At 39.8% G+C, this 25,119-nt stretch overlaps 1 protein-coding gene and 1 non-coding gene across 9 annotated transcripts in view; both read left to right on the top strand.

Annotated features, from left to right (window-relative positions):
- The window catches only part of LOC135492898 (oxysterol-binding protein-related protein 8-like), an 80,647-nt gene that overhangs the window by 24,824 nt on the left and 30,704 nt on the right, over positions 1-25,119 (top strand). For 2 of the 8 annotated variants that reach the window (XM_064779602.1, XM_064779601.1), the window contains exons 2-5: positions 7,015-7,134; positions 18,697-18,786; positions 18,957-19,036; positions 20,026-20,139. In XM_064779602.1, coding sequence (XP_064635672.1) covers positions 7,015-7,134; positions 18,697-18,786; positions 18,957-19,036; positions 20,026-20,139 — 404 coding nt within the window. Of the gene's footprint in view, positions 1-1,105; positions 1,205-7,014; positions 7,135-16,263; positions 17,762-18,696; positions 18,787-18,956; positions 19,037-20,025; positions 20,140-25,119 lie in introns of those variants that run through there. The other 6 variants (XM_064779606.1, XM_064779607.1, XM_064779603.1 and 3 more) reach the window with 5 other exon arrangements.
- LOC135493066 (U6atac minor spliceosomal RNA) lies at positions 19,591-19,703 on the top strand. Its single transcript, XR_010448180.1, has one exon. It is a non-coding gene; the product is annotated as a U6atac minor spliceosomal RNA (small nuclear RNA).

The following is a 25,119-nucleotide window of genomic DNA, read 5'->3' as shown; positions in this document are numbered from 1 at the left end:
GGTGAATTGCTGAAATGTGCTGGTCCTGCAATGATAAAGGTCATGACCGCACTTTGCAAGAAGATGTAGGAACGAAACCAATGACCAAAATCCCTCACTATCCCACTGCCAAAGAAGGCGAAACCTGGGCTTGTGCCCAAACGTCTCATCAGCCACCCCAGCAAGGTCATGCATCATCCTCAACAGACTCCAACCCAAGGTAAACGAGATATTAGCAGAAGAACAGTTTGGCTTCTTCAACATCAGATTGTTAACCTACAATCCTCTGGACCACGAGAGGGAACTGCATCACAACTTCATCGCATTTGACCACATGTGGCACGAAGGCCTATAGAAGGTCAAAAGTGACTGAAACATTTTTACAGAGCAATAACAACAACCACAAAAGGTCCAACTCTATCAGTCCCTCGTTGTCCATGGCTCGAGAATAGCACTCTCCTTGGTAAGGAGGCAGCCACTTTTATCTTCTATGGGGGTAGGCTTCTGCTGCTGTGTCTGAGTCAGTTTCTTCATTGTGTCGTAGGTTTTCTTACTATCGCTTTGGTATAGTCCCTCCTGGTGATGTCAAACTGCTTGGAAAACCAATTTTCCTTTGCTTTTATTCTTGACCGATGGTGTTTTTGACAATGCAGTATTGTCCTGCAGCCTCAGCATTCAGTTTATTTTCCTTTTTTAGTTCTTATCTATTGTGACACATGTCTGAAATGTTATCTGGGATCCAGGGTTTCATTGTCACTTCATCACAACAGGCTTCAGAGATTTCAGAAAAAAACATTTCGCTTTCAAAGTGCAAAGTCATCACACACAGTGTGTATCGATGGGTTTTTTCTTGTAGTTCCATATATCTTTAGTAGCTTACTGTGCGAATGCGGAGTATTTGACCTGCGATGACCCAGGCTCATATGAACATCCTTCACTTTCCATCAGCTAATTTACACGCATGAAAAATCGTGTATAGCCAAAGCCATTTGGATCCCTCGCCTAATTGAGTCAGGAGATATTGCCACATTACAGCTGAATGTATTAGAATGACTGGCGAGCGAGCAAACCAACGTTTCGGTCTCGTCACCAATATTGATTTTACTTGGCGTGGATGAGAGTCGGAGCTACGCGAGGCAGTAGTGTGTATGCTGTGAAGCTTGGTACAATCTTAGTGGAATGCTCTTGTCACCATAGCTATGTTGGAAACTGGATACTGAGATGGGTAAGTGTATCATATTGCCATCAGGTCCATCTCTCTCTTCTCATCTTTCTATCCTCAGTCATCGCAATCCAAACATACTTGTCCCTCTTTGCATCCTTGTATACTCTGACAGCTTGTGTCATTGCAACTTTGTGTTGTTCTTATGTCGAGGTCATGTTCTTACTAATATCTCAATGCACCTGTCTTTTTATCTGCTGTCATGCATTGCTATGTTCCTAATGCTCATCTCTTGCATTGTTTTCAGGTGAGATATGTGTGTTTAGAATCTCTCTTGCCCTTGCCCATGTATGCTGCCTGGTATATTATCATCCGTAGCGTTGAAAACCCCTCCATATGGGGAACAGACCAGACACTCTACACCTCCCTATCCACAAAAGTTGCATCCTAAATTGCAACCTATCCCACTTTGCATTCCATTTGATGCGACATCTCTACACCGATAACTTTTGGTGTTCATATATGCCTTGTATTGTACCCTTCTCAAGGGTTTGTTATGAAAAAGAAGTCTGGAACTTTCTGGAAATGGAAACATGGAGATGCATGAATACCTGGTTTTTGGTGAAATATTGTTGCCTGTTGTAGCTGTTACTTAGCCAGTTAGTTGTGAATCCTGTGAGCAATATTGCCGGGCTGCTGGCCCATTACCATCTATACCTGCTAAGTGCCTGCTTTTGTGAATCAATGCCTCCTAGTAACGCAAATTTCAACTTTCAAAGGCATTGTATCACTATCATTAAAATAGTGATAGCTCTTGTCTTGTGGGTGGCAGGATGGATCAAACAGAAATTCGATTGTTTACAAACCAATCAATACTCTAACTTTCCACACCCATGAGTTATAGATGCCGATTGAGACAACTTTCTCTACCTCAGATATACGCTTACTGACTGTGATGACCTCAACTCAGCTGAAAAAAGAGAAAAAAAATTTTGGACTCAGAAATTTTTTCATCCTTCTGATTCTGAAAATTTTTCAAAGCCTAGATGTTTTTGGGCTCATGATGTTTCTTCATTTTGAGCAGAAAAAAAAAACAAGTAAAAAGAATATTTGAACCCAGGCAGAGGCATAACAATTAAATCCATTTTGATTTGAAAACAACCTCATTTCCATTCCGCCTCCTCATGCAATTAGCCTAATGCAACTGCTGCTGTTGAAACTCTGCTTTCAATATTTGATTTGCCGCTGGAAGCAGGGCTTTGGTTCACGAGGGCAGGACATGCTTACAAATTAAACTGGTAGTGTTGTCTAAGGGCACCTTACCTATTCTGGAAGCTCAGTACAGTCACACGGCACTGTCCCTTATCCCTTCTAATGGAAACTGTGTCTTTTTCTCCTCTCAACAAAGACATCAGGGACGTACTCCAGCGAGTGTGGAGGATTAGTGATTTCTTAAAAACATTGGAAACCATAAAAATGATGACCAAGAAAAGCTGAATACAGCTGTGGAAAGCTTTCTCCTTAAGGACTGATACCATTGTGCTCAAGGGGCCATCTCACCATGGTAGCGATGCTGCACAACATTAGCTCTGTGTATCGGAGATATACTTACTGTAAATCTTTTACTCTAGATATAAAGTGAAAAAGTGTTTTTGCCAAGACTGTTGATGGTCCAGGCTTGTTTCCCTTATTCAACCATTGTCTTAGCTGATCAGTTGCAGTGCAGCTGTAAACCACCTGGATTGCCTCTTATAAAACTTGCTGTCGGCTGTCCAAAATGGCATCTTTTTTAATGACACCATCTGCACAGCCCCTCCCGTTTACCGGGGGTGGTCTAACCTGAATTTGAATTGATCTTGAATGATCGAATTGAAGATGATTGGTTTGTATGCCAAATCTAATCAATCAAATCTTCTGTCTTAATCCCGAGGCAGGGATATGAAATTGCATTTTCTTATTATTTCCCAATATTGGATTCCATGGAGTGGAGATGATCAACCGATCAGTCAATTTGATTGGGAAGAAATCAAATTTTGATTCAAGATTGCTTCCAAAATAATCATTAAAAAGTAAATGTTCTCGAAAATACTGCTGGTTGCATGACACTCAACATTGTTATCCATGTTAGACAAAGTGAATTGACCCAAGAATAAGATTATGCAACACAATAATGACCACAGGCTGTATCTGCTTATAACATCCAGCTGGACCAGCACAACACATGCCCTAGCAGTATGATCTGAAGCCCTCAACTGAATCTTCAGTCCAATATCATGAAGAATGGCTGATGATGTCTGCGTGTGTGATATATTGAAACAACGACAGTTATGTTGCTGAAATGCCCACAAGCCCAGTTCCACCCGCAAATAGATTACGATATCTTTATGGAATTTGGTGAAGAATTGTCAGCAGTGACGATATATTGTGATGTATTAATAATGTGGCCTGAGGGTTGATGATGGATGTCCAGGGTCGACATTCTACCAATTATGGTTACGCGGCAAAATCATTGGCCGAGAATCGATTCTCAATAATTCATCAGCAAGGCACCGTCATCTTTGGTATTGGTAAAAAAAGATGTTGAAGCAAGGGTTGAACACTCTCTGAATACGGAATTACCTGAACATGTAAAATGGGGCCAGTGGTATTCTGTGAATTTGAGGGTGGTCCTTTGTCAGCCTTTGGTCTTGCACGTAAGGAGGGCATTTTCTTCAATGAGTATTACACAGTCAGGACTTTTTGGTGTTTTTGCATGACACTTACAATTTGGCACCAGTTAGGGAAAGGAGGTGGTGGCCAAAAATGAAAAGAACAGTAATGGCAGTACAAAACATGTCTCGGACAGCATTCATACTATTTAACACTTCAAATCTGAGTAAAAAGTATTGACGTTACATCAATTTTCACAAGTCAAACACTATAAATCAACACATCTTCTCATAGATACTGACCTAACGGGTATGGTACTACACATATTTGGATCACCGATATTCACACTCACTATGGCAACTGACCATTGGCAATATTGGTTGAATCTCCGACTGGTCGCCTCATGAAAGATCATTATTGTGATGGATGAGGTATTTATTGGTTTAAATCAACACAACCTCAGAGGTGGCTGACCAGATTAGGATTTTTTGCAGCATTATTGGGGGCTACAGCTGTTTGTTATGGGAAAATATGACTATAATAACGAAAATATGGATGGTTTTCAACTGGTTGCAAAATATCCAAGATCTTGTGATCTTGTTCTGAGATACACACAGCATGAGAATAAGGGATCTGTAAAGTTGGTGTCAACATAGATTTTTCTTGAAATGTTTGTGATCCACGATAAAATGGAGTTAACATGTATTAGTCTCGAGTGCTTTCGGCAGACAGAAGTCAGACAACTTGAGAATATGATTGTGAGTGACAACTGAGTTTTCCCTAGTGATCCTCTTGTTCCCTAGCAACACAGAGCTATTGCTCGGAAGGGCTTGGCTTCTTGCCATCTTCAGCTGCATGACATGTCACATATGGCCTTCTCGGGATCAACATCTTCATCATATTTTACATTCTAATCTGAAAAGATAGCACTATTTTTGTGTACTCATAAATGAATTTGATGTCATTTGACTTCAGAAATTAAAGGGTTTTCAAGCAAGTAAGACTAAGAGACCAAACTGAATAAATGACATTTGTACAAGTATGATTTTGAGCTCAGCCAGTCTGTCAACATCAGTGTACCGAGTCCTCAACTGAAGGGCATGCCCCTGCAGCAACTTAATGGATAACTGCAGTACTGCCAAATGATTGTAAGTTGGGGGTATGCCACACCCATCAGAACTCATCATGCCTAAAAATGGCCACTAATCCAAGCACGTCATCATAGCTGCTCATTCGTCTGTCACCTTCAGCAATAAATTGTGGCCATAACTATCAATGGTCACCGTAAAACATGATTATGTTGACTCATGGACCATAACGTAACGGACCCATTAGGGAGATTAATATTGGTGTGATGGTGGGAACTGCAAATGTAGAAAATAGTAGCAGCCCAGCTTCACATCAGCACCTTGTTCTGGCTAGAAAACATTGGGAAATGTGACAGTAGGCCTAAGGTCCATTAGATGTAGTGCAGAGAAGATTTGAAGAGGAATTAGCTGTCATCAGTAAAATCCCTTTTTATAGGGACTGTTACACCTGGACAGGTCTTTATCTAATTTAACTTGTAATGTACTGAGAAGATGATATCCGCTGTGGAAGAAGAATTTCCTATTCTGTGAGCCCGACGGAAATGATACCCACTGATGGCGATGATCATGATCATGATATTGGTTTACACTTTACCTCAGATGTTGTATTGAATACTTTCAATTGGAATGTGGAGTGTTTCTCAATGATCCTTGAGTTAAAACACAGATGGTTAGAATAGAAAGGCATCTTGGTGCATTCCTTTTCAATCAATTTTCTCAGCATGAATCTACATCTACATTTCAATTAGATCAGAATTCTAGTTTCATGTTTAATCAATAGGAGTGGATATTGGATATTTATGATCACTTCAATCCATACTAGTCGTGGCTCTTGGCAACACTGGCTCTCAGCCCTATTTATCATATTATTTGTTTATCTTAACTTTTGTTGTAAACAGGACCCATTATTTGTAAATACCAAGGATGTCCATAATGGAGATCTGTAACCTATCCATTTCATCTGGTTGGTATATCCCAACAACGGTCTATCAGAAATAACTGAAACATAAAATATCAATGTATAAAGATTAGCATCTCTAATGGCTTTGAAAGGGAATTTGTCATGTTTCCCTGTCAGTGAATGACAATCCTTGATAAAGACTCATGCATATTTACTCCTACGCTCAGACAAAGTTTATCTGCCTGACTCACTGGCGTCTGGTGTGATCAGAGAAGCAGATGGTACTCGCCCTAGGGGCTGGCAATCTCAATGTCAACTGTTACGCAATATCATAAACAAGTGATTTAAGTGCTTTTTCAAAAATGGTTTTAGTAGCCCAACATGGAATAAAAAGCTGCAGAATATAGAGAAATCATGCATCTGTCTCTCTCTGGCCTGGTGGAGAGATTTGATTGGGCAGTCTGTGATGGCCCGCCATATCGCCTGCCAACAATAAAACAACATGACCACGTACCCACTTATAGATACCATAACTTTCATCCATCAAACATCATGCATTGTCCAATCTTCTTGCCTGACCCTTCTGGCAACAGAAAACGTCAAATCAGAGAATACAATTTTCACCATGTTGTTAACTGTTTACAGTAAATGATGATGTCGTGTAGGATCGTAGATGTCAAATGAGAGATTTATACAAATGTCAGCATATTATTATTGTTTACATCAGGCTTTGCCTGGTCAACGTGACAATAAACACAACATAATGTTAAATACTGATAAAAGCTGTTGGTGTGATTGCCATGGTTACAGCAATAATTCTGGACTTGGAAGTAGTAATGATTTGGAAAGTGTTGAGTGTTGGGCATGTTGATGTAAATCTCCTACATTTTCTAGCCTTGTTAGAAGGAGATAATGATGTGATAGTCAATAATCTTTCCTTAAAGAGGAAGAAAACTGAATCATGCTGTGACCAAATTACCCTGAGAGAATGCGATTAATGAGGGTCTTTCTTTCATCTGACGGAATTATTGTGAGGATGGTCCATGAACGATTAGATTGATTTTGGTGCTGGATGTCCTGAGGTACTTAGAGGGTCATTGGAAATTCGTTTACATGCAAAGTCTTATATATCCCCAATTTCAGAATCAAACTTGTCATAGCTTTTGGATGACTTTGAATTATATCAGTTGTTCAAGTTCTTAATTGTAAAACAGAAGTATTCTTTTTCTTTCAAGCCATCAATGCAGAGGCAGCCAAAAGTCTTTCAAAAGATGGCTCTATTCGTAGTCGCACGAATACGGTCGTTTCAAGTCCAGGACTTTGGAAAGATGGTTCAGCTCTGAGTCAGAGTTTTGGTGAGTAGTGTTGGTGTTAGGACAGTTTGCACCTAGAGCTGATTGTATATTTCATGAAATAACTGGAATGTCTTTGTAATCAGACCCAAATCAACTACTCTGCATCATATCAATAGTTCAGGTCAAGCTTACCCGCGGGAATAGTCTGTCCAGGATGGTTTTAGAGTGATGTAAAGTAAACTTTCATCCACCCTTAAGTTTCTCTCCAGTAAGGGATTTTTTGGAGGCTGCTGTGATACCTGACCAGTATATTCAGTCTCATATCTATGGTAATAAGGTTCTTCAGGAAAAGGTAATTCACAGGGTCGACCAGTGAGGTCATGTTGGGAATGGCCAAACTCTCTGGCAGCAGACAGCAGGCCATAATTAAAACTACTTCTTGGTCGCAGTAAAGCAATGAATCCGTGATAGGCCACAAATGCTGAAGATCCTAAAGTGCCTAAATATGACACTACCTTGGGATAGCAGATGTTGTGGGCTAAGTGTTACGGCATGAAACCCAGCCTTAGTCCCTACAGAGATATTGATGACTTTCCCTTACCTCCCAGGGACCTTACTTCTTTCACAATGAAGAGTCGTGTGTCAGTCATAACAATCATTCATTGCTTAGTTTAATACTGGCTTGCGTTTTGACTTGTTGCACACAACAGACCAGGACGTGATGACAGTGCCATTAGTCTCGTCCCCAAAGTTTCAAGATCAGATGAGAATATGTTAATCTGGAAGAATGGTGAAACTCTACACAATCTTCTGTTAATTCGAAACCAGTGAACAAATCAAACTTTCTTATGTTATCTGTTCCAACAAATCACTGAAAAACGACGGTCGCTGGGACGACCTATTGATTTCCTCTGTTGTATTCTCAGGGTAGTTAGATATAACTTAGACGGCCTATCAATTTCCAAAGTTGTTGTATTCTCAAGGCAGTTAGTCATAACTTGGAGGACCTATCAATTACATATTGTAAGACTACCTTCTGAGAAGAAGACATACTTGTGCAAATGTCAGATATCACTCGAGGTTCTCCTGGGATGGGAAATAGGGAGTTGAATCAATATGATAATGGTGGTATCATTCACTTGAGTGGAGTGTGAGGTTTGAATTGTTTTCTTAATAAGTTCCTCTTGACAGCAACTCAAAAGTCCTCAGAAGGTCAGATCAGTAAATGCCTATATCTGCACAATAACTTTCTCACCTCATTTCGCAATTTGACCAAAAATTAACTGAGAGTAACAATGATAAGAAATACTAAATGTATCACATGATTGAACTCCCTTACAATTTTGGCAGTATCTCCATTGAAATGACTGGACATCATCCTCCCCAAGGCACTGACAATGTTGTGGATGTGGTCACCTGGCCAAAGCTTTATAGTGTGTTGTCATGAAATGGTATCGTCATTTCAGTTTGCGGTTTTGATAATCACAAGGATGATCATGATGATAATGACAACAATACCGCCTCGATCAAACGACCCACGCCATATTTTAATGTAGCACATGTATTGATTTCCTTTAACCAATCAGGCATGACAGTTTGAATTGCCCTATTGATCCGTATAATAGAGATGCGAGTTATATTTCATGGTCGTGGACATCTAAGGGGAGTGGTAAGTAGCCAGGGTTAGACTGGAGAGGCTGTTGAGAAGAGGTTGCTATGTCATGTGCTGGCCTCGTTGAGCCATACATGTCTCATAGATTCTATGGTGGAAATCTTTTCTCATAGATTGCTTGAAAACTGAATTTTAAAAAAAATGTTCTTCTGTATTTCTTGTCTTCGCATGAAATCTGAGAAATCCTTTTTCCAAAAAAATTCGGAAAAAGGTTTGCCTTGTCAAAAATTCATTTTGATCATCTTATCCATGTTCTAATAAAGTCAGTTGTCTAGTGCACAACCTCAAACCATTTGAAATGATGAAAGGTCCACTTTGTCGTTGAGTCCTTCATTCTTTCTATGGAAAACATTGGTAAGATCAGATCACCATTTGTGTGCATTAAGATAGATCTCTTTATATGACCTATTCCATTTGGGCGGTGAATAAGACTGGTGATAATGACTTGGAATTCTTCAAAGTTATCATGTACATCAGTCAAAGAATGATGAGTAGTGCATAGAATTTTGATTCCCTTCATCGAAATCAAACTGCCATATTTATCATAGAAAAACATCAGATACTTTGATTGCAATTCATAGTAAACCTGTTCTGTGAGTTCTGTTCTCATGGGTATTTTGAATGATTTCCTGTAACAAGTCTGGTAGTCCCTTGGCTGGGGGAAAAGCAGGCAGAAGGAAAGATGGGGGCTGTATTTCATGGATAGATATAGAATGCTACCTTCCTTAGTTATGATCATCAGCTTAGGTTGCATTGGATACCAGTTAAGTTCTGCTGAAAGTTTGGCAATTCCGAATTGCCAAGTCATATTGAACAAAGTGTACACAAATCTTCCTTCGTGCTCATCTACACACGCTATTAGTATCTTGTTATTAACAAGGGATGGTGTTAGCAGCTTCACATTGCTTCTTCTCGAGCATGCATGATTGTGGGGAATTTCAATTCGGCTTACTTGACTTGTAAATATGTTTAACAGTTTGAATATCCTGTGTTCCATTCCTTTTCTCCCAGTCAGGTCGACCAGCATCAATTTCCTATTGTATATGATCTTGAAATATGAGACAAGTTCAATGGAAGTTGCCGATTTGTTGTGATCACAATGGTAATACCGCCCCTCTCCATACTCATAGACAAAGATCCTCTTCAAAATAGTAATTGAGGGGTGTCCTCGATGTAATTCATGAATAAATACAATAGAACTAGAATTTTGATCAAACAAATACGTCAAAAGTTCATTTTCACCCATGACAATAGAAATTGGGGGTTTGAATATATGTAAACTCGGAGTCTCAGGGACTTCATTTCAGGTTTTTCCTGGAAAAAAAAAACGATATGAAACCTTGTTCACATCTGGCAGGGGTAGCAAAATCTGCTTTGTGTAGCATAAAGAGTGAATTTCTGTTTTATATCCATCCATGCTGTGATTCAATTGATTTCTCCCTCGGGTTGTTGAGTCCTAGTGTGATGTTGTTGCCCTTTGCTAGAATTGAAGTTCCAAAACTGTGGCAGTCCACACATTCATATGACCCTTTGGATCATGGTGTTAAAATGTGAAAGATTTTGACTGTACCAGCCATCCTAGTGTGCACTGTAAAGTGCGCAAAGCCTTCAACACAGTGCTGATCTTGAATACAATGGCATGAAAATCCTCAAACATACATGTACAGCGTACATTTTCAATGCAGATCTGAACATGTAGCTTGTATAGCATGCTTTGGTTGATGGGAAGTGTTGCAGAACATGATATGAGTTGTTTCGTGACGGTTTCATAATTTGCCCTGATCCTTGATAATAGTGCTAAACTCTGCCTAAACACAGAGTGTGTTGTGTTCTCTTCAAAATCTTATACTTCATGATCACACAGTCAGTAGCCATTCCTACTTCATGATCGGTAGCACCTATTCTAAAGCCAGGGGTGCCCAACCCCGAAAGTAGCAACAGCACATGTAACTCTCCTCGATGGACCGATTGAAGCCGAGTCAAGCTGTCATCATCTGATCTGCTGGTGTCAGCCTCATCTCTGTCACGTCAGGCACAGCTTATGTGAGAGTATTCCTGTCCAAACAACAGGTAGTCAGTAAAATAAAGAAAATGTGAATTTTCAAAATAGAATTCTTGATGAACCCTGCTCTGGGTGCTGATGCATGTTTCTAATCAAAAAGGTGTGTACAATTTTAAAGTCCTAAAGTCTCTTGTTTTCTTGTGTTTCTCGTCATGTCTATAATGAGAAGAAGGAACCAGTGAAAGTAAATCTGAATTTGTATGCATTAGGACAACTCTTTCAAATGAATAGACACCTGTTCTCATCTTAAGATGAAGTTGGGTGATGATCACCTTTACCTGTTTGCTGTACTGGTATTGGCGATACCATGGTGAATGGGGCATACAGTTTATTCTGAACATATGCATAGCAATAAGCATCTTACTTTGGTTAAAGTAAAATATCGATAGTTTTAACTGCTCTTTATAGTAATCTATCTGTATGTTTACACCTCCAGTGGCCAATTGAAAACGAGAGTGATGGCTGTGTTTGTTCATAACCTGAAAGAAAGGATATATGGAAAAGAACCCTGGACTTGTCTCTTTTAGATACATATAAACGCCATCAGTTGTGATGAATGTGTAAGACGGCCAAGACATAGACCAACTTGGCCCACTTGTGAGAGTAGCTTTATCATTTTGCCAAGTTATGTTGAATAAAGTCCATACCACTTTCCTCCAGTTTCCGTGCCGGTCCTTGGCATCACAAGCAGTCAATATGTTGTCTTTTGTCAGAAGTGGATCATAATGTCTTGAAAGTGCACTTGAGCAGATGTGATGATGGGGAAAAAAGATTTTGGTCAACTGACCAGCTCGAATATCGTATAATTTGTATATCATTTTTTCAAAACCTCTTCTGCCAACATGGTCGAAAAAGATCAGTTTCATGTCATATATTCTGTTGAAAGAATGTATCAATTCAATGGAAGATGCAGATGTGTTTTGAACAAGTAGGAAGTTGCCATCTCTTTGAGGCTGGTAGACAAGCAAAGTTTTAAACATGTGTAAATATCTATCGTGAAATCTATGAATAAATACCAATGAATTTGATCTTTGGTCAAACAAGTAAAACATATTTTCATACTTGGCCAAACAAATAGAGACTGGTGGTCGGAACATCTTGGTAGCGTGGAACCTGTACACCAGCAGATTGATCGGCTGGATGAAATTAGAAAGAAGTGTGATCTCGGCAAGCTTCTGGAATGCCACGATCCATTGCTTAGGTTTGACTGTGTTCATTCAACATCTAGTTATGTGTATGCAAAGAAGAGTCATCCACACCAAGTAATCGAACTGTTAGATTCAAGACTTGTCCTGTCATGTTCATAGTTTACAAAGGTCTGCAACACCTGTTATCCAAACCTGCTGAAATTTCACTTTTGCCCAGCTTTCACTGGTCCCAAAATAAACTACTGAAATCTTACCTTAATTTGATACATGGAGTACCCATCCATTATTCGAATCTCTTCCTTTTCCATGCAGGTTCCTTTCTTCTTACTCATTTGACAAATCAAGTAGCTGCCATTCAGGAGAGCACTGAAAGTTGTGCACTTCACCAACCAAAAGCAGAGCAAGGCACATTCACTGCGAGATCTCGGGAAATCACTTTCAGAAGTTGGCTGATGAAATGCTCTGTTGACGATCAGTTTCTTAAAAAATAATTCAAAGGGCACCATCTTCATGTTCGTTCTTTGGTATTTTATCAATCTACTCGCTGATATTAAAGACACCGTTAGAACATGCTGTCATCAAGTTCAAATACAAATGTATTAGATGGATCTTCTGAATTTCCAAAAGATAAGATAGTGCACATCCATTGCAACCACAGGAGAAAAATAATCAACAAATGAATGAGCAGTATCCTGTCTGATAAATGGACCTCCCTCAGAAAATATGTTTCAATAGTTTGAAGTATTGTTAGTCTGAGAATGACAGTGGAGATCTGTTCTCTAGGTAATGTTTACACATCCTGAAGACCTGGAGATTAGAGCAGCTTGGTATGCTCGATATAGAAATCCTCTGAAGCGATGGGAGATTATAAATAAAGACTTACCGCTCTGGCCTTTTGTAGCAGACTGAAGAAAGAGCATAGTCTTTATTGATACCCATTATTTTAGCCAAGCAGACAGATATTCCATCACCTAATCGGCCAAATTTTCGAAAATTATATTAGAGACTTGAAACCTGATATACTCAATAATTTCTTACCATGTTGTTGGTCACTGGTTGTAAAATGAAAAATGCATGACATGGAGAATGTGGTCATCCCAGCGATATTTCAGGCAGCAGCCATGGACTAGAGATGGAAACTTGAAACACATCTTACATGTGTTACCATGTTGCAGGCTTTGGAGAGTGTTCAGCCAACCAAGTTCAACCAACACAGACGCTTTCTGATGGAGGATTTGAGAGCTGTGGGGTCAAAGCATGGTTTGATCAATGTTCATCATAGAAAGACTGATATCATGTGGCCGCTGTGTTTTAGAAACAAGAACCTATAATGAATGATGGTGTTTTCAATTATGTTTTAAATGGATTCTGATTTTGATATATGAAATGTAGAAAGTGCATAATCAATCAATAGTTTGAAAAAAATTATAGTGCAGTCAGCTGAATAGGGCTTTTAATGATTCTGCAGTTTGTGTAATCAATAGCAACTCTTTAGTGTAAAGTTTTTGCTTTTATATTATTGGTACATCAGAATCAAACTTGTTATAGCTTTTGGTCATTTCCAAAACTGAATCTATATTGCTTCAAAGTCCAATGCAAATCTAACGTTCCAGCCTCCCACCGTAAATATGTCAACATTGGATTTAAATTGGATTTTTTAAACAATTTTGAACAATGTGGCATTTTGCCAAAAAGGTGACAATGCCGCATGCACTTGGCACTTTGCCAAAATGTCCATTCAGGACATTCATATTTTCATTAAATGTGTTCTGAATAATTTTGAGAAATATTTTTGAAAAAACATTTTTGAGAAAATTTTTTATAAATCATCTTTTATTTCTTAAATTTTCATGAAAAAACAAGAAATACAGAAAATCATTTTTTGAAATTTACTCAATGCAATTTTGGAGAAAACTTTTCCAACATAAAATCTGTGTTGTTCCAATGATTGTTATTCTTTACATTTGTATTTCCTGGGGGTTTCATCCAAATTTTAGAAAAGATTCTTTCAAAAATATTTCCAATATTTTTTGCAATAAGCAACTCTAGTATATCAAAACAACTCCTGAAACAAACTATTTGATGAAATATCGTGGTATTTTTCTGAGATTCTCTTTGCTAAAATGTGTGTATTGATTGCTCGACTTGTGAGTTTGATCGTGACTAATAACTTGACTTAAACATGTTTCCTGAGGCATTCACTGCCTCTGACTCCAACACAGCTCATTGTAACGGATGACTTACTGCCAAAGGCATCAATAGTCCTATCCAGCAATTAAGGTAGTGAGTTTCAGGGTGCACCAACGCCCTTAAACCTCACTACAAGCAACAGAATTGATGGGGAGTGAATTGCGCTTTTTGAATCAAATTGATGATCCATGCAGTTGCTGATTCATTAGATCTAAAATAAGTCACGGGATTTTATTCCTCAGGTTTCAGTACTAGATAACAGCATGGTTGTGATTATCATCTAGAGTGGCAGATTATTTTCTTCAACTGAATAAATCACTGAATCATGGAATCACTCTACTGTTTTTGAACAAACAACATGCAGTGCTGACTTTCTGTGGCTTTATAGACAAATGGCCAGATGAAGTCACCTGTGTTGTAAGTTCCACATATCAAGTTGTCCTTCCTACAGGGTTGTGCTAAATCAACCTTCCTGGAGTATTATGGGTGTTTACTTCAAGGCACTTTCAGTGAATACACCAAGTGATATTGTCCTTCCTACAGGGGTGGAACCTTTCATGAATGTAACAAAAAGCATTAAATCTACCAGACTTCCTATAGGGGTTTTTTGCTGTTTGCTTGAAGGCATTGTTCAATGAAAGCATCAGGTGATGTTGTGTGATGATATTACTGTGAAATGTAATGAACTTGATTGTTGATTGCAGAGATGGGAAGATCTAAAGTAACTATATAACAACAGTCAACATTGTGGTTTCAACATAGCTCCGCTAGCTGGCAGACAATGGCTTAGGATTAGCTCCAATGGATAGGGTCTTCTGGAATCAGACATAGAATGCTGGCTGGAAATTGCAATTGCTTAATGAAAAGGACTTAACACTGATATAACAGTCACTTGTGTATTCGTCAGTGTTCCTTCTGGGAGAAGATGACATAGCTGTTCTGGTTTTCAATGCTGGACTTGGAATGTTTGCTTGGACTGGAAATTGCCTTTTGCTTAAAAGGATTATTTTCCATTTTCAATCCCATCTGAAATTTGAAGTGCATTTTAATGTAATTGTAACATTTGAAGGATATCATATTCAAAGATGGAATAGTGGGATCAAATGGTGAAGGAATTTGTTAATGAATCAGTCAAAACATGTTTTCTCCTGGATGTTTCGTTGTTGGTCTGTAGGGTTCAATGCAGTTCAACCAGGCTATGGAGTTCCACTTGAAAACAACTAGCCTAGCTGTTTATAGCCAAACAGATAACTTGGAAACTTCTTGTGTAAGGAGTATCAATACATCTTCTGCTTCATTGATAGAATCAATTCAACTGCATTCTCTGTCTGGTTGGGTGAACTAGTGCTTTAATGAATGATTGTGTAATGTATTTCAGTTAGCGGTCAGAAGGTAGCTGCTGTTTTAAGTCCTGTAGATACTGGAGCTCAGGATCGAGAAATGTTAGACTCGCCTCATGAGTATTGAGTCTATTCCTTGAATGAGAATAAGACACATATCACTGCAAATGGTACAGACTTCTGTCCTTTTTATAACCAGATTCTCATGAAAACACAAAAAAGTATCCTTAAGTGCTTGGGGCAGAGACTCATGGAGAGATGTTATAGAAATGATAGTACTAGTGGTATAATTCAGCTACTGTTCCTATAGTTATATTTTCACTCAACTCTTTATGTTTGTTGATGTTACCAGTGGTCTGACTGAACTGATGAATTGAACTGTCTTATAAAGAAAGTTGCCTTACTCCTCTCCCTATCTTGCCAGATCAAACATCACGGCTGATTTAAATCTTAGAAGCTCTGCAGGAGTAAATACTCCAAAATCAATTAGAAGGCAATATGGAGGATAAACAGCAATTCCTGGATGCCATGTAAACAGAAGGTGCTGATGAACAGGTGTCGGTACTTCAGGCTGCAGAGAATTCCTATATATTTTAAAAGTCAGAACCTGTGTGATACCATAGTTTGTAACATTTACAAAAAGCAATAGGTTGCTTCATGAATGAAGTCAACAGGAATGTATGGTATGAAGGGATTATTCAACGTTCTTATGTGGAGGGAAAAGTGGCCTCAAGATGAAAGTTTGAACCCCTGACCCTTTGATTGTAAGTCAAACTGAGCACGATAGATTTTCACCAACTAACTCAACAAAAACCTTGACGTGTTACTGGAATAGACAAGAGTTCAAGAGGAGCAAGACAACTTGTTACTCATCGTGGATCAGGCATGTGGATTTTGGCAAGGATTCCAGTCTGACTAAGTTATGCAGGTGCAAACAGCCTTCGATATGAGTAGATTTCTGTTTGATACCTTTGAGACGCATTTGATAGAGGCTTGATTACATTGGCCTGTTTACCAGATTCCTTTGCCAAGAGGTTGTTGATGTAACTGATCGCTTGCTTTAGTTTGGACGAGGAGAATACTTATGATGCAGTTAGTCAACTGTTTGAAGGATCTCTGTGTGGAATAAGGCAGTTCAAGGAATTGCATTGTGAAGAGGATTTCTTTCACGAGTAGTGGAAATTGTTACACCAAGACTTGTTGATGCAAAGTCATCTAGTGACCACTTCTGATTCTACATCATCTAACTCTACCAGCATGTGAGAAAACTCACTTCTCATATCCATCATTTTGCAGCATCGGTGTACCAAATGGTTGCTTCTGCTTGGGATGTATGTACAGTGCAGGCATTTGATGTTTAAGCAGGACTACAGTGGAAAATACTCAGATTTCATTGTAGCTGATCAGTGATTAGGAATTAGCACAGGATGTGACTGAATATCTTCACTATCTTTTGGCTGCCTCAGATTTTCCTTGACTGGTAGTTTCTCAGAAGTTCGAGTGAAACTTGAAACCCAATGTTTTATTGAGCTGTTTGTGACTCTTGAGCTGGATTGTGCCTCAAAGAGCATAGCATTGTGGACTTGTTCACCCAATTTTCTGCGCCCACCATTCAATCCAATTTGTTCAACTCGAGAAGGTGTGTCAAGTCCATTTCCATTAAATCATGCATCCCAGATGACATTTTCAAACAGCGGATTTTAAGCGATGCTTTCAACTAATTTAAAACCTCTTCCCTTGATGCAGTCATAAAGAACACAACTGGAAAATAGGTGGAGGAATACTGAGTGCAGTTTCACTGACTTTGTCGAAGAAATTTTAGAACTGGCATGAAATTGTTGACTGAGAATCCTACTCAATTTGGATGACACATTTGTTTTTCTCAAAAGGAACAACTTTTTACGTGTTAGTTTGAAAGCGATGACAGTGCTTTCGATCAAAACTTTGGTGTCTTTTTGGAGACAGGTTTCTCGAGGTGTGAGAGATGTTGGGAATGGAGTGATTCATTTTGGAAAATATAATTCGAATAAATAAATGGAATAGAAGAATTTAAGAGCTTGAATTATTCTTCAGGCTTTTAGATGTTTGAATTTGTGACTAAAACTTTTCGATTTGCATGACTGATGAGACATGACTATCTAGGCTGAACGATATTCTAGAATGGGTGTTTTCAATAAAGGGTATGTGAATCCAGTGAGGCCTCAATTGGATCTCCATCTCCTGGCTCAGTATCTATTTGCCTACAGCAAGGAGAAGACTAGTGAATACTTGAAAGGTAAGATTACACACCAGGGTGACTTGACAATTCATTACCACTTCCCAGAAACAGTCAACAGCCTCATCTTGAGTGATGAAATAAAGTATTACCATCTATTTCTATGGAAACCTAGAACTCGTATTTCCTCTGTTGATTACTCCTGTACGAGGCCGTGTTAGTAAAATCAGCAAATGTTGATACAGTTGAAGAAAAAGCACTCACACCTTATGATATCTTGGTGATATCAGTTCAAAGGCTTTCGTGATGAGGTATTGTGAAAATAGCCAGAAAAAAGGAAACGGTTTCCATAGAAACGGTTGATGTTGTGGAGAATTGAGACTGCGGACTGCATGGATGTGAGAGAGTCTACCAACATTGTCACATGATATCCTTTGAGATAATTATACCTCAAAATGTTTGGTCGCGGCTGATTAACCCTTCAATTTGCTGTCATTGGTGGACTTTCATAAGTTCAAAATTCTGGAAAAATTTTCAAAGTCAAAAAAGTTTTGGGACTGATGATGTTGGTTCATTTTGAGTAAAAAAAACCTGAAAACATTTTTTTTTCACTTGTTTTTTTTCCTGCTATGTGAGCCGATTGAGTATTCGGTATTCTACCAGGGCTTTGCTGAACAGTCACTGGCTCCATTGTTACTGAGGCTGAGGTTGGTCTCAACAAATCCATCAAGAAAAAATGAATGTTGGGTTCATTTCATTTTCAGAACGACCGACTGAGAGGGTGTGATATGGTACACCCAGAGACGCACCAGGGTGATAAACACCTTCAACCATACAACGACATCAACTCAAAAACACTCACAAGAATGGTTTGATCGTTTTCAGAAAGGCTGACTGAGTGTGCAACGAGACACCCCATTTAAACATCTCAATTTGAGGAACATTGAATATTCACTCTTGATTGCTCATCAGTGTTACGTTGTTGCTCTTTCCAGAGATCTCACGAGATGGCAGTATTAAGTCCCTGAATCGACGCTCACAACCTCCAATACTCAACAGTCACATCGATTCATCATCCGCGGCAGGTAAACAAACTCTCTGTTTCAGGTTTCAGAAAGAAGTGTGATTGATATAGAGGATGTTCTGCTTACAGAGCAGGTTAATGATGGTTCCACTGTATTCGGTCAATCAGTGCCTAATTAATGGACATATATAATACAAAACTCAACTAAAATCCCTTCTATTAATGTTTCAGGTCCGCATGATGATGACTCATTACTCCACCCGGAGGTTGGATCCTGCAGTTCTCCTGTCTTCCTTGGCCATAGGAGTAAGGTAGGTTAGAGTGTGATCTGGAATCGACCAGTGTGACAGGAATCCAATGGACATGGTCATTGTTGCCTGTTACCCCACATCACCAATCAGGTACCAGCAACACGTTGATCTCTGCTACACTGACGTGTCACTCGAGTACTGCATTGCTGTGGCAATGGTCTGGAGCTTTCACATCTTTTTGATGCGTACTGTAGTGAAAATCAGTGCCACCTATAGGGATGCTGGTACTCTATTGTTGAGGATTGACAGCCCAGTGGACGGATATAATGTCTAACAATTACAGAATAATTACAGAACAATGCCCTGAGCAACTTTTTGATTTTAGTCAGAAATAAAGCTTTTAAAATATCTACAGTAATAAATTGAAAAAATAAATTTCATTAGAATTTATATTGTAGTAGTACACATTGATTGTATATGCTAATTGCTTACAAAAACATTCCAGTAATTAATGTTAGATGCAAAACGATTTTAGGTCTGCCCTTTCCTTAACCATGGGATTGATTGGCATTTAAAATGGCCCTTTATAAGGTACTTGATGACATGAGTATGGTGTGTTGTTAAAAAGGAGAGAAGGTTAGCACTCCCCTTGATAAGGACGGAAGAGGTCTTTGACCTAACCAACACATATAGGCACTGCTACCTACTTTGTAGCAGACTTATTTTTTGGCAAACCGAGACTTCTAATTGAAATTACAAAGCTGAGGATGTTGGCTTGTATCATGTTTCAGCCAACTTTGGTCTCCATTTCGAGCTCCTTCAAATTTACTTATTGGACCAAAGATGTGCACATGTCTAACCCCCTCACCCACGATGGAATTAATTAGCCAGGTATCAGCTGGTACCCTGGGGGGGGGGGGGGCTAAGTTTTCAGATCATGATGATATCCAAGCAACCTGTGTGGCATTATGCCCCGTCGGTAACAAGTGAGGTCTAAGAAGCGATGTCGCTCTTGAAGGACAAATAACAAAGTAATGTCTTCATTTCAGTCTGAAGGTAAACTGGTCAGTTTGGATCAGACAAACAAAAGCCCACAGACTCCTGATGCTTCCGGAACACCCCCGCCGGCACCCACCAAACTTTCAAAACGAGAATCGCTCAAGGTAGGATGCGTCTTTGTTATTTGCATGGAGTAGTTACTGTAGACCCCAATAGGCCAGTTTGTGAGAGTGTTAGAGAGGACCAGAGGGAGGTATACACAGCAAAGCACAAAGTGATTGATGGAACCAAGAGTGTCATAACATCAATAGTGGTTCAATCTTGTGGCTAAGAGATCAACTGATGGAGCTGGCCTTTTTCATGAAAATAAAGGGGTGGTGCCATTGCTGGAAGACAGAAATAACTTATACTAGTCCATTCCAGCAAAAATGACATTCTGACCTGTCATCATGTCACCAGCTAACTTCATTCGCCAAGATAATGTGTTTACAAGCATATCAGCTATTAGTCTGGAGACAATGATCTTTACAGAGTTTCTGTGTAGAAAGCAGTTATGGGATGTGACATCATTATAGACATGTTCTCTAAATTGTTTGTTCAGCTTTCTGGGTGTATCTTGGCAGTGCCTCTTTACAGGGAATTCAGTGATTATCATAAGTGCCGGCCAAGCGTAACTCAAGAACAGTGAGGATTTTGATGAAACCAATGAATCATGAGGGATTGTCTTGAGATCTCCAGTGCTTCCATCTCGTGGCCAATGTTGGAACTGATGGCGCTGATCAATGCCTGCCAGTTCCTGCAGATCACTGTAGATGGCAGCACCAGTCAAACGCTCACTCATCCTCCATGCCCAAGACCAGAACTCTAATTATCGATGACGTCATTCTGACCCTGCTTGAATTAGCTGCCATTGCCTCTGAATGGCAAGGACCAGGCCATTTCTTTATTATGAGACTTTCAATGCACATATCGATATGAAAGAGTCTTCAGCCCCCCTCCTCCCAATTTGACTCCTTACCTGACAACCGACTAATTACCACCAGAACTCTTTGACATTGTAGACATCTGGGTTCATTGATCCAACGGTATCCAGTGAAAACGTCCCCATGCCAAAACGTCCTCGCTTTCAAGGTACCAAAACGTCCTCGTGTCAAAAACGTCCTCACTTTCACTTAAAGGTGGCTTGGCATTGGGGGTTGGGCTTGGGCTTTGCCTGGGGTAATCGCCATAAGCTCCAAATCGAGATGGGCAGGTATATGAAACAAAAGCCCGAATAGAGATTTACGATTATGTTTGCTCTGTGGAACTGGAAGTGATGTAGAAAATGAAACCCATTTCTGTATGCAATGTACAAAATATGCAAGAACTCGCACGGATTACCTAAAATCCATTGATACATTAGATTTACAGGGATTGTCAGATTTAGAAAAACTTTGCAAAATTGCATTTGGCCCAATGAACTCACCCTCAAGCTACGAACAACCATCGCATGAATATCCTAGGTGCACGGCAGACGCTTGCCTCGTATGTGACAGAGGATAGCGACATGAAGGCCGTAAGGGTCAAGGTCATGGGCTCCAAGACGCCATGGACGCACGAGATTCCCGTCGTTTGTGAGAAGATGAAGGAGAGTCGACTAGTCAAGGTATGGACATACGAAGAAATCTCAGAAAAGTAATTTTTCATCAATAAGATGGAAGAAAACATCTTTGAATATGAACCAAGGATTTGGCACTCGCAAAAATAGGCTAAACTCTCCCCACGGACTGGACGTATCTTGTCTAATGAAGCCAAGCTTAGGGTGGTGACTCGGTCTATAGGCTAAACTCTCCCCACGGACTGGACGTATCTTGTCTAATGAAGCCAAGCTTAGGGTGGTGACTCGGTCTATAGGCTAAACTCTCCCCACGGACTGGACGTATCTTGTCTAATGAAGCCAAGCTTAGGGTGGTGACTCGGTCTATAGGTCACAGAAGATGGCACTATCCTCAGAAATGGCTTCTGTCCATAGAACCATTGAGGGGGGGGGACAAAGTGGACCTTGTTTCACTGGCTAGTGAGGCCCTTGAACAGGTGAGTACAAGGTGCCGCCATATTGAATGCTTGGACAGCACCTGGTGGGTTTACAGTAGGGGACAGTGCTTATGACAGATTCTGCTGGTGCCACCATATTGAACGCCTGGACAGCTCCTGGGTGGGTTTACAGTTGGGGCCTGTACATATTCATTGAACCATAACAAAATATGTAAATAACTTAAATGAGTCTATTTTCTTATTAAATAATACATTTTTTACTTCATTATTTACATCATACATTTTACATTTTATAAACAAGAAAAAACAGGTACAAAAAAGCGATTGCCTTTGCAGGCCATGACCATAAACTCACACTTTTTATGAGAGATGAATGTTTTAAGCCTTTCAAGCCCTGTGCTAAATGACACAGCATGATCACCGAGCATCGGTTTACGTTCAAAGAGTTAAAATTTGATATAAACCAATGAAACCGAACAACTGGGTCCAAGTTCGAGTGAGAAGGTTGTATTTCAGCTTGGCCATGGTTACCCCCCCGAGTGTGTCATCTTCCTGGAGATAAAGACCAGTGAGTGTCTAACCTTAGATACGTTGCGCCTACACCTACTACACTCGCTGGTCTCCATCCTATCACTAACGGCTACACTAGAAGTGCCTACGGATGACGGCACTAACTGCCAGTCATGAAATAAACTGCTTTAAAATATTAGAATGAGAATGACACAATCAATTCATAACAGAATCCTCAGCAAGACTTGGCAGGAAATCTCCTCTGTACATTCTTGTTGATTCCTCCTTTCGATGTTCTTGAATGTATAGGTGGCGGAGCAAAAAGGCATCTTACTTCAATCACATAATCAATCAATGGCATCGAAAATAACCAGACTGTACATCATTCAGTGTCCAAGCTGATCCAAGGATCGAGACACCTACCTTGACCTATCTCAACTACAATCATTCATAGTCATCCCCAAGTCCATGAAAATCCAAGATCCGCAACCAGATTCTTGAACCTTAAAAATATGAGAATCTGAAATCATGCAGTTATACCGATCACTAGCAAGATATCTCAAATCTTGCCGATAAATCTGATGCCTGGCAAGATGTCTTAAATCTCGCTGAAAAATTTCTAATCCTTAGCAAGTTATCTTAAAACTAACTGAAAAATACAAGATCAAGACACCTACCTTGACCTATCTCAACTACAATCATTCATAGTCATCCCAAAGTCCATGAAAATCCAAGATCCGCAACCTGTCCTCTCCAAGCTTGTATTCCTGTAGACTTCTTGAACCTTAAAAATATGAGAATCTGAAATCATGCAATTATACCGACCAATAGCAAGGTATTTTAAATCTTGCTGATAAATCTGATGCCTGGCAAGATGTCTTAAATCTCGCTGAAAAATCTGATGCCTCAGTCCTCAATCTTGTGTTTAATGGCGAACAAATGCTTGCCCTTTCCGAAGACACCCTTTCAGGAATCTTGCTCCCACGGGGGTGACTGGCTCTTCCACCCTTCCCCCTGCTCTCCCCTTGCGGACATATCATTGATAAAGCCAGGTCCTTGAGATCGCGGTGGAGTGTCAACAAAAATTGCAAGCAGATGCCAGGGAGACCACTATCTGACATCCATAACAGCCTACTTCCCTGTATTCCTGTAGACTTCTTGAACCTTAAAAATATGAGAATCTGAAATCATGCAATTATACCGATCAATAGCAAGGTATCTCAAAACTCACAGAAAAATCTTTGATTCATAGCAGCAAATATTTCATCATGTGATACAGTCGGGGTTATTTCATAATGTGCCAGGTGGATGCAGGTAGGAAGTTCATGCAAGGTAAAGGCAATTATAGTGCTTGGCAGGTCAGGAGAGTTAAGTTGGGAAGAGGGGCAGTGCAGTCAGTGCGGGCAGTTATGGTGGTGAGGGAGAATGATATAACCCTGACAGTACCAAACATGAAACAGTTGCAAAGATAAGAGAACAAAAAATATCTCTTTAAAAAGTATATTTTCTGATTTCAAAGAAAGCATTATGCACAGTGGTTGACACTTTGTAATGTGTGCATCTGTCAGCACAAACCTGTGCTCTGGGTAAACTCCATGCTCAAAGATCTCACGTTGGGCTTGGCTGTCTTCCTTGAGTGTGCAAGTGGGGCCATCGGCATTCAACGATTCAATAGGCTCTGAAAATATGCTGAAAGATGCAACATGATTACTTAAACAGGGCTAGAGCATAAACTGGTCTGATCAGAGAGATTGCAGCTTAGTATCAAGTGCCAGACGCTGGTACCACAGTCTGCTCTATTAGAGGACGATTAAAAGCTTACTTCTCACCTACTCTTGAAACCAACACAATTCTGTGCTCATTAAGATACTCAAGGCTCAGAGATCTTATCTCGGTTGTCTTGCCTTTGTGGACAGGTTGGCCATCGGCATTCAATGATCCATGGCAATCAAAATATCTGAAATAATGCTGAAAGCTGCAACATGATTAACTGAACCAGGACTGAAGCATTTTTTTTCCTGAACAGAGAGACGGAGGAAACACAGTCGACTCACTATCTGCACTATTACTAGAGAACTACTCTGGACTCTTGGGTCTTTGCGAGATTAGTTTTCTCTGCAACCCAAGACGGAATGATGAGCATCTCATGTTCAACTTGCTTTCATTTCGCAGTCAGTTTATTAGTTACCACTGTATGCCTTAGAGGGGGCAGAATGGTACTGTTTAGACAAGAAGTCTCTCCAACAAATGCTTGCCCTTTCCGAAGACACCCTTTCAGGAATCTTGCTCCCACGGGGGTGACTGGCTCTTCCACCCTTCCCCCGCTCTCCCCTTGCGGACATATCATTAGATAAAGCCAGGTCCTTGAGATCGCGGTGGAGTGTCAACAAAAGTTGCAAGCAGATGCCAGGGAGACCACTATCTAGTGGTTGCCAAAAGTTTTTGATTGATTGATTTGTAACATCATTTGAAATTGTATTTTACGTGGTATCAAGAGAACACTGATAAGTCAACATCAAGTTCTTAATCAAGTTCTTGATTTCAGTGTTACCTGACCACAAAAGCTTTACAGGGTCGTTCAAACAACTTGTTCAGACAAG

The sequence above is a fragment of the Lineus longissimus genome, chromosome 8 (assembly GCF_910592395.1).
Source record: "Lineus longissimus chromosome 8, tnLinLong1.2, whole genome shotgun sequence".
NCBI lineage: Eukaryota > Metazoa > Nemertea > Pilidiophora > Heteronemertea > Lineidae > Lineus > Lineus longissimus.
The sequence above is the reverse complement of the archived record's forward strand: the minus strand, read 5'-3'. Positions and strand labels throughout refer to the sequence as shown.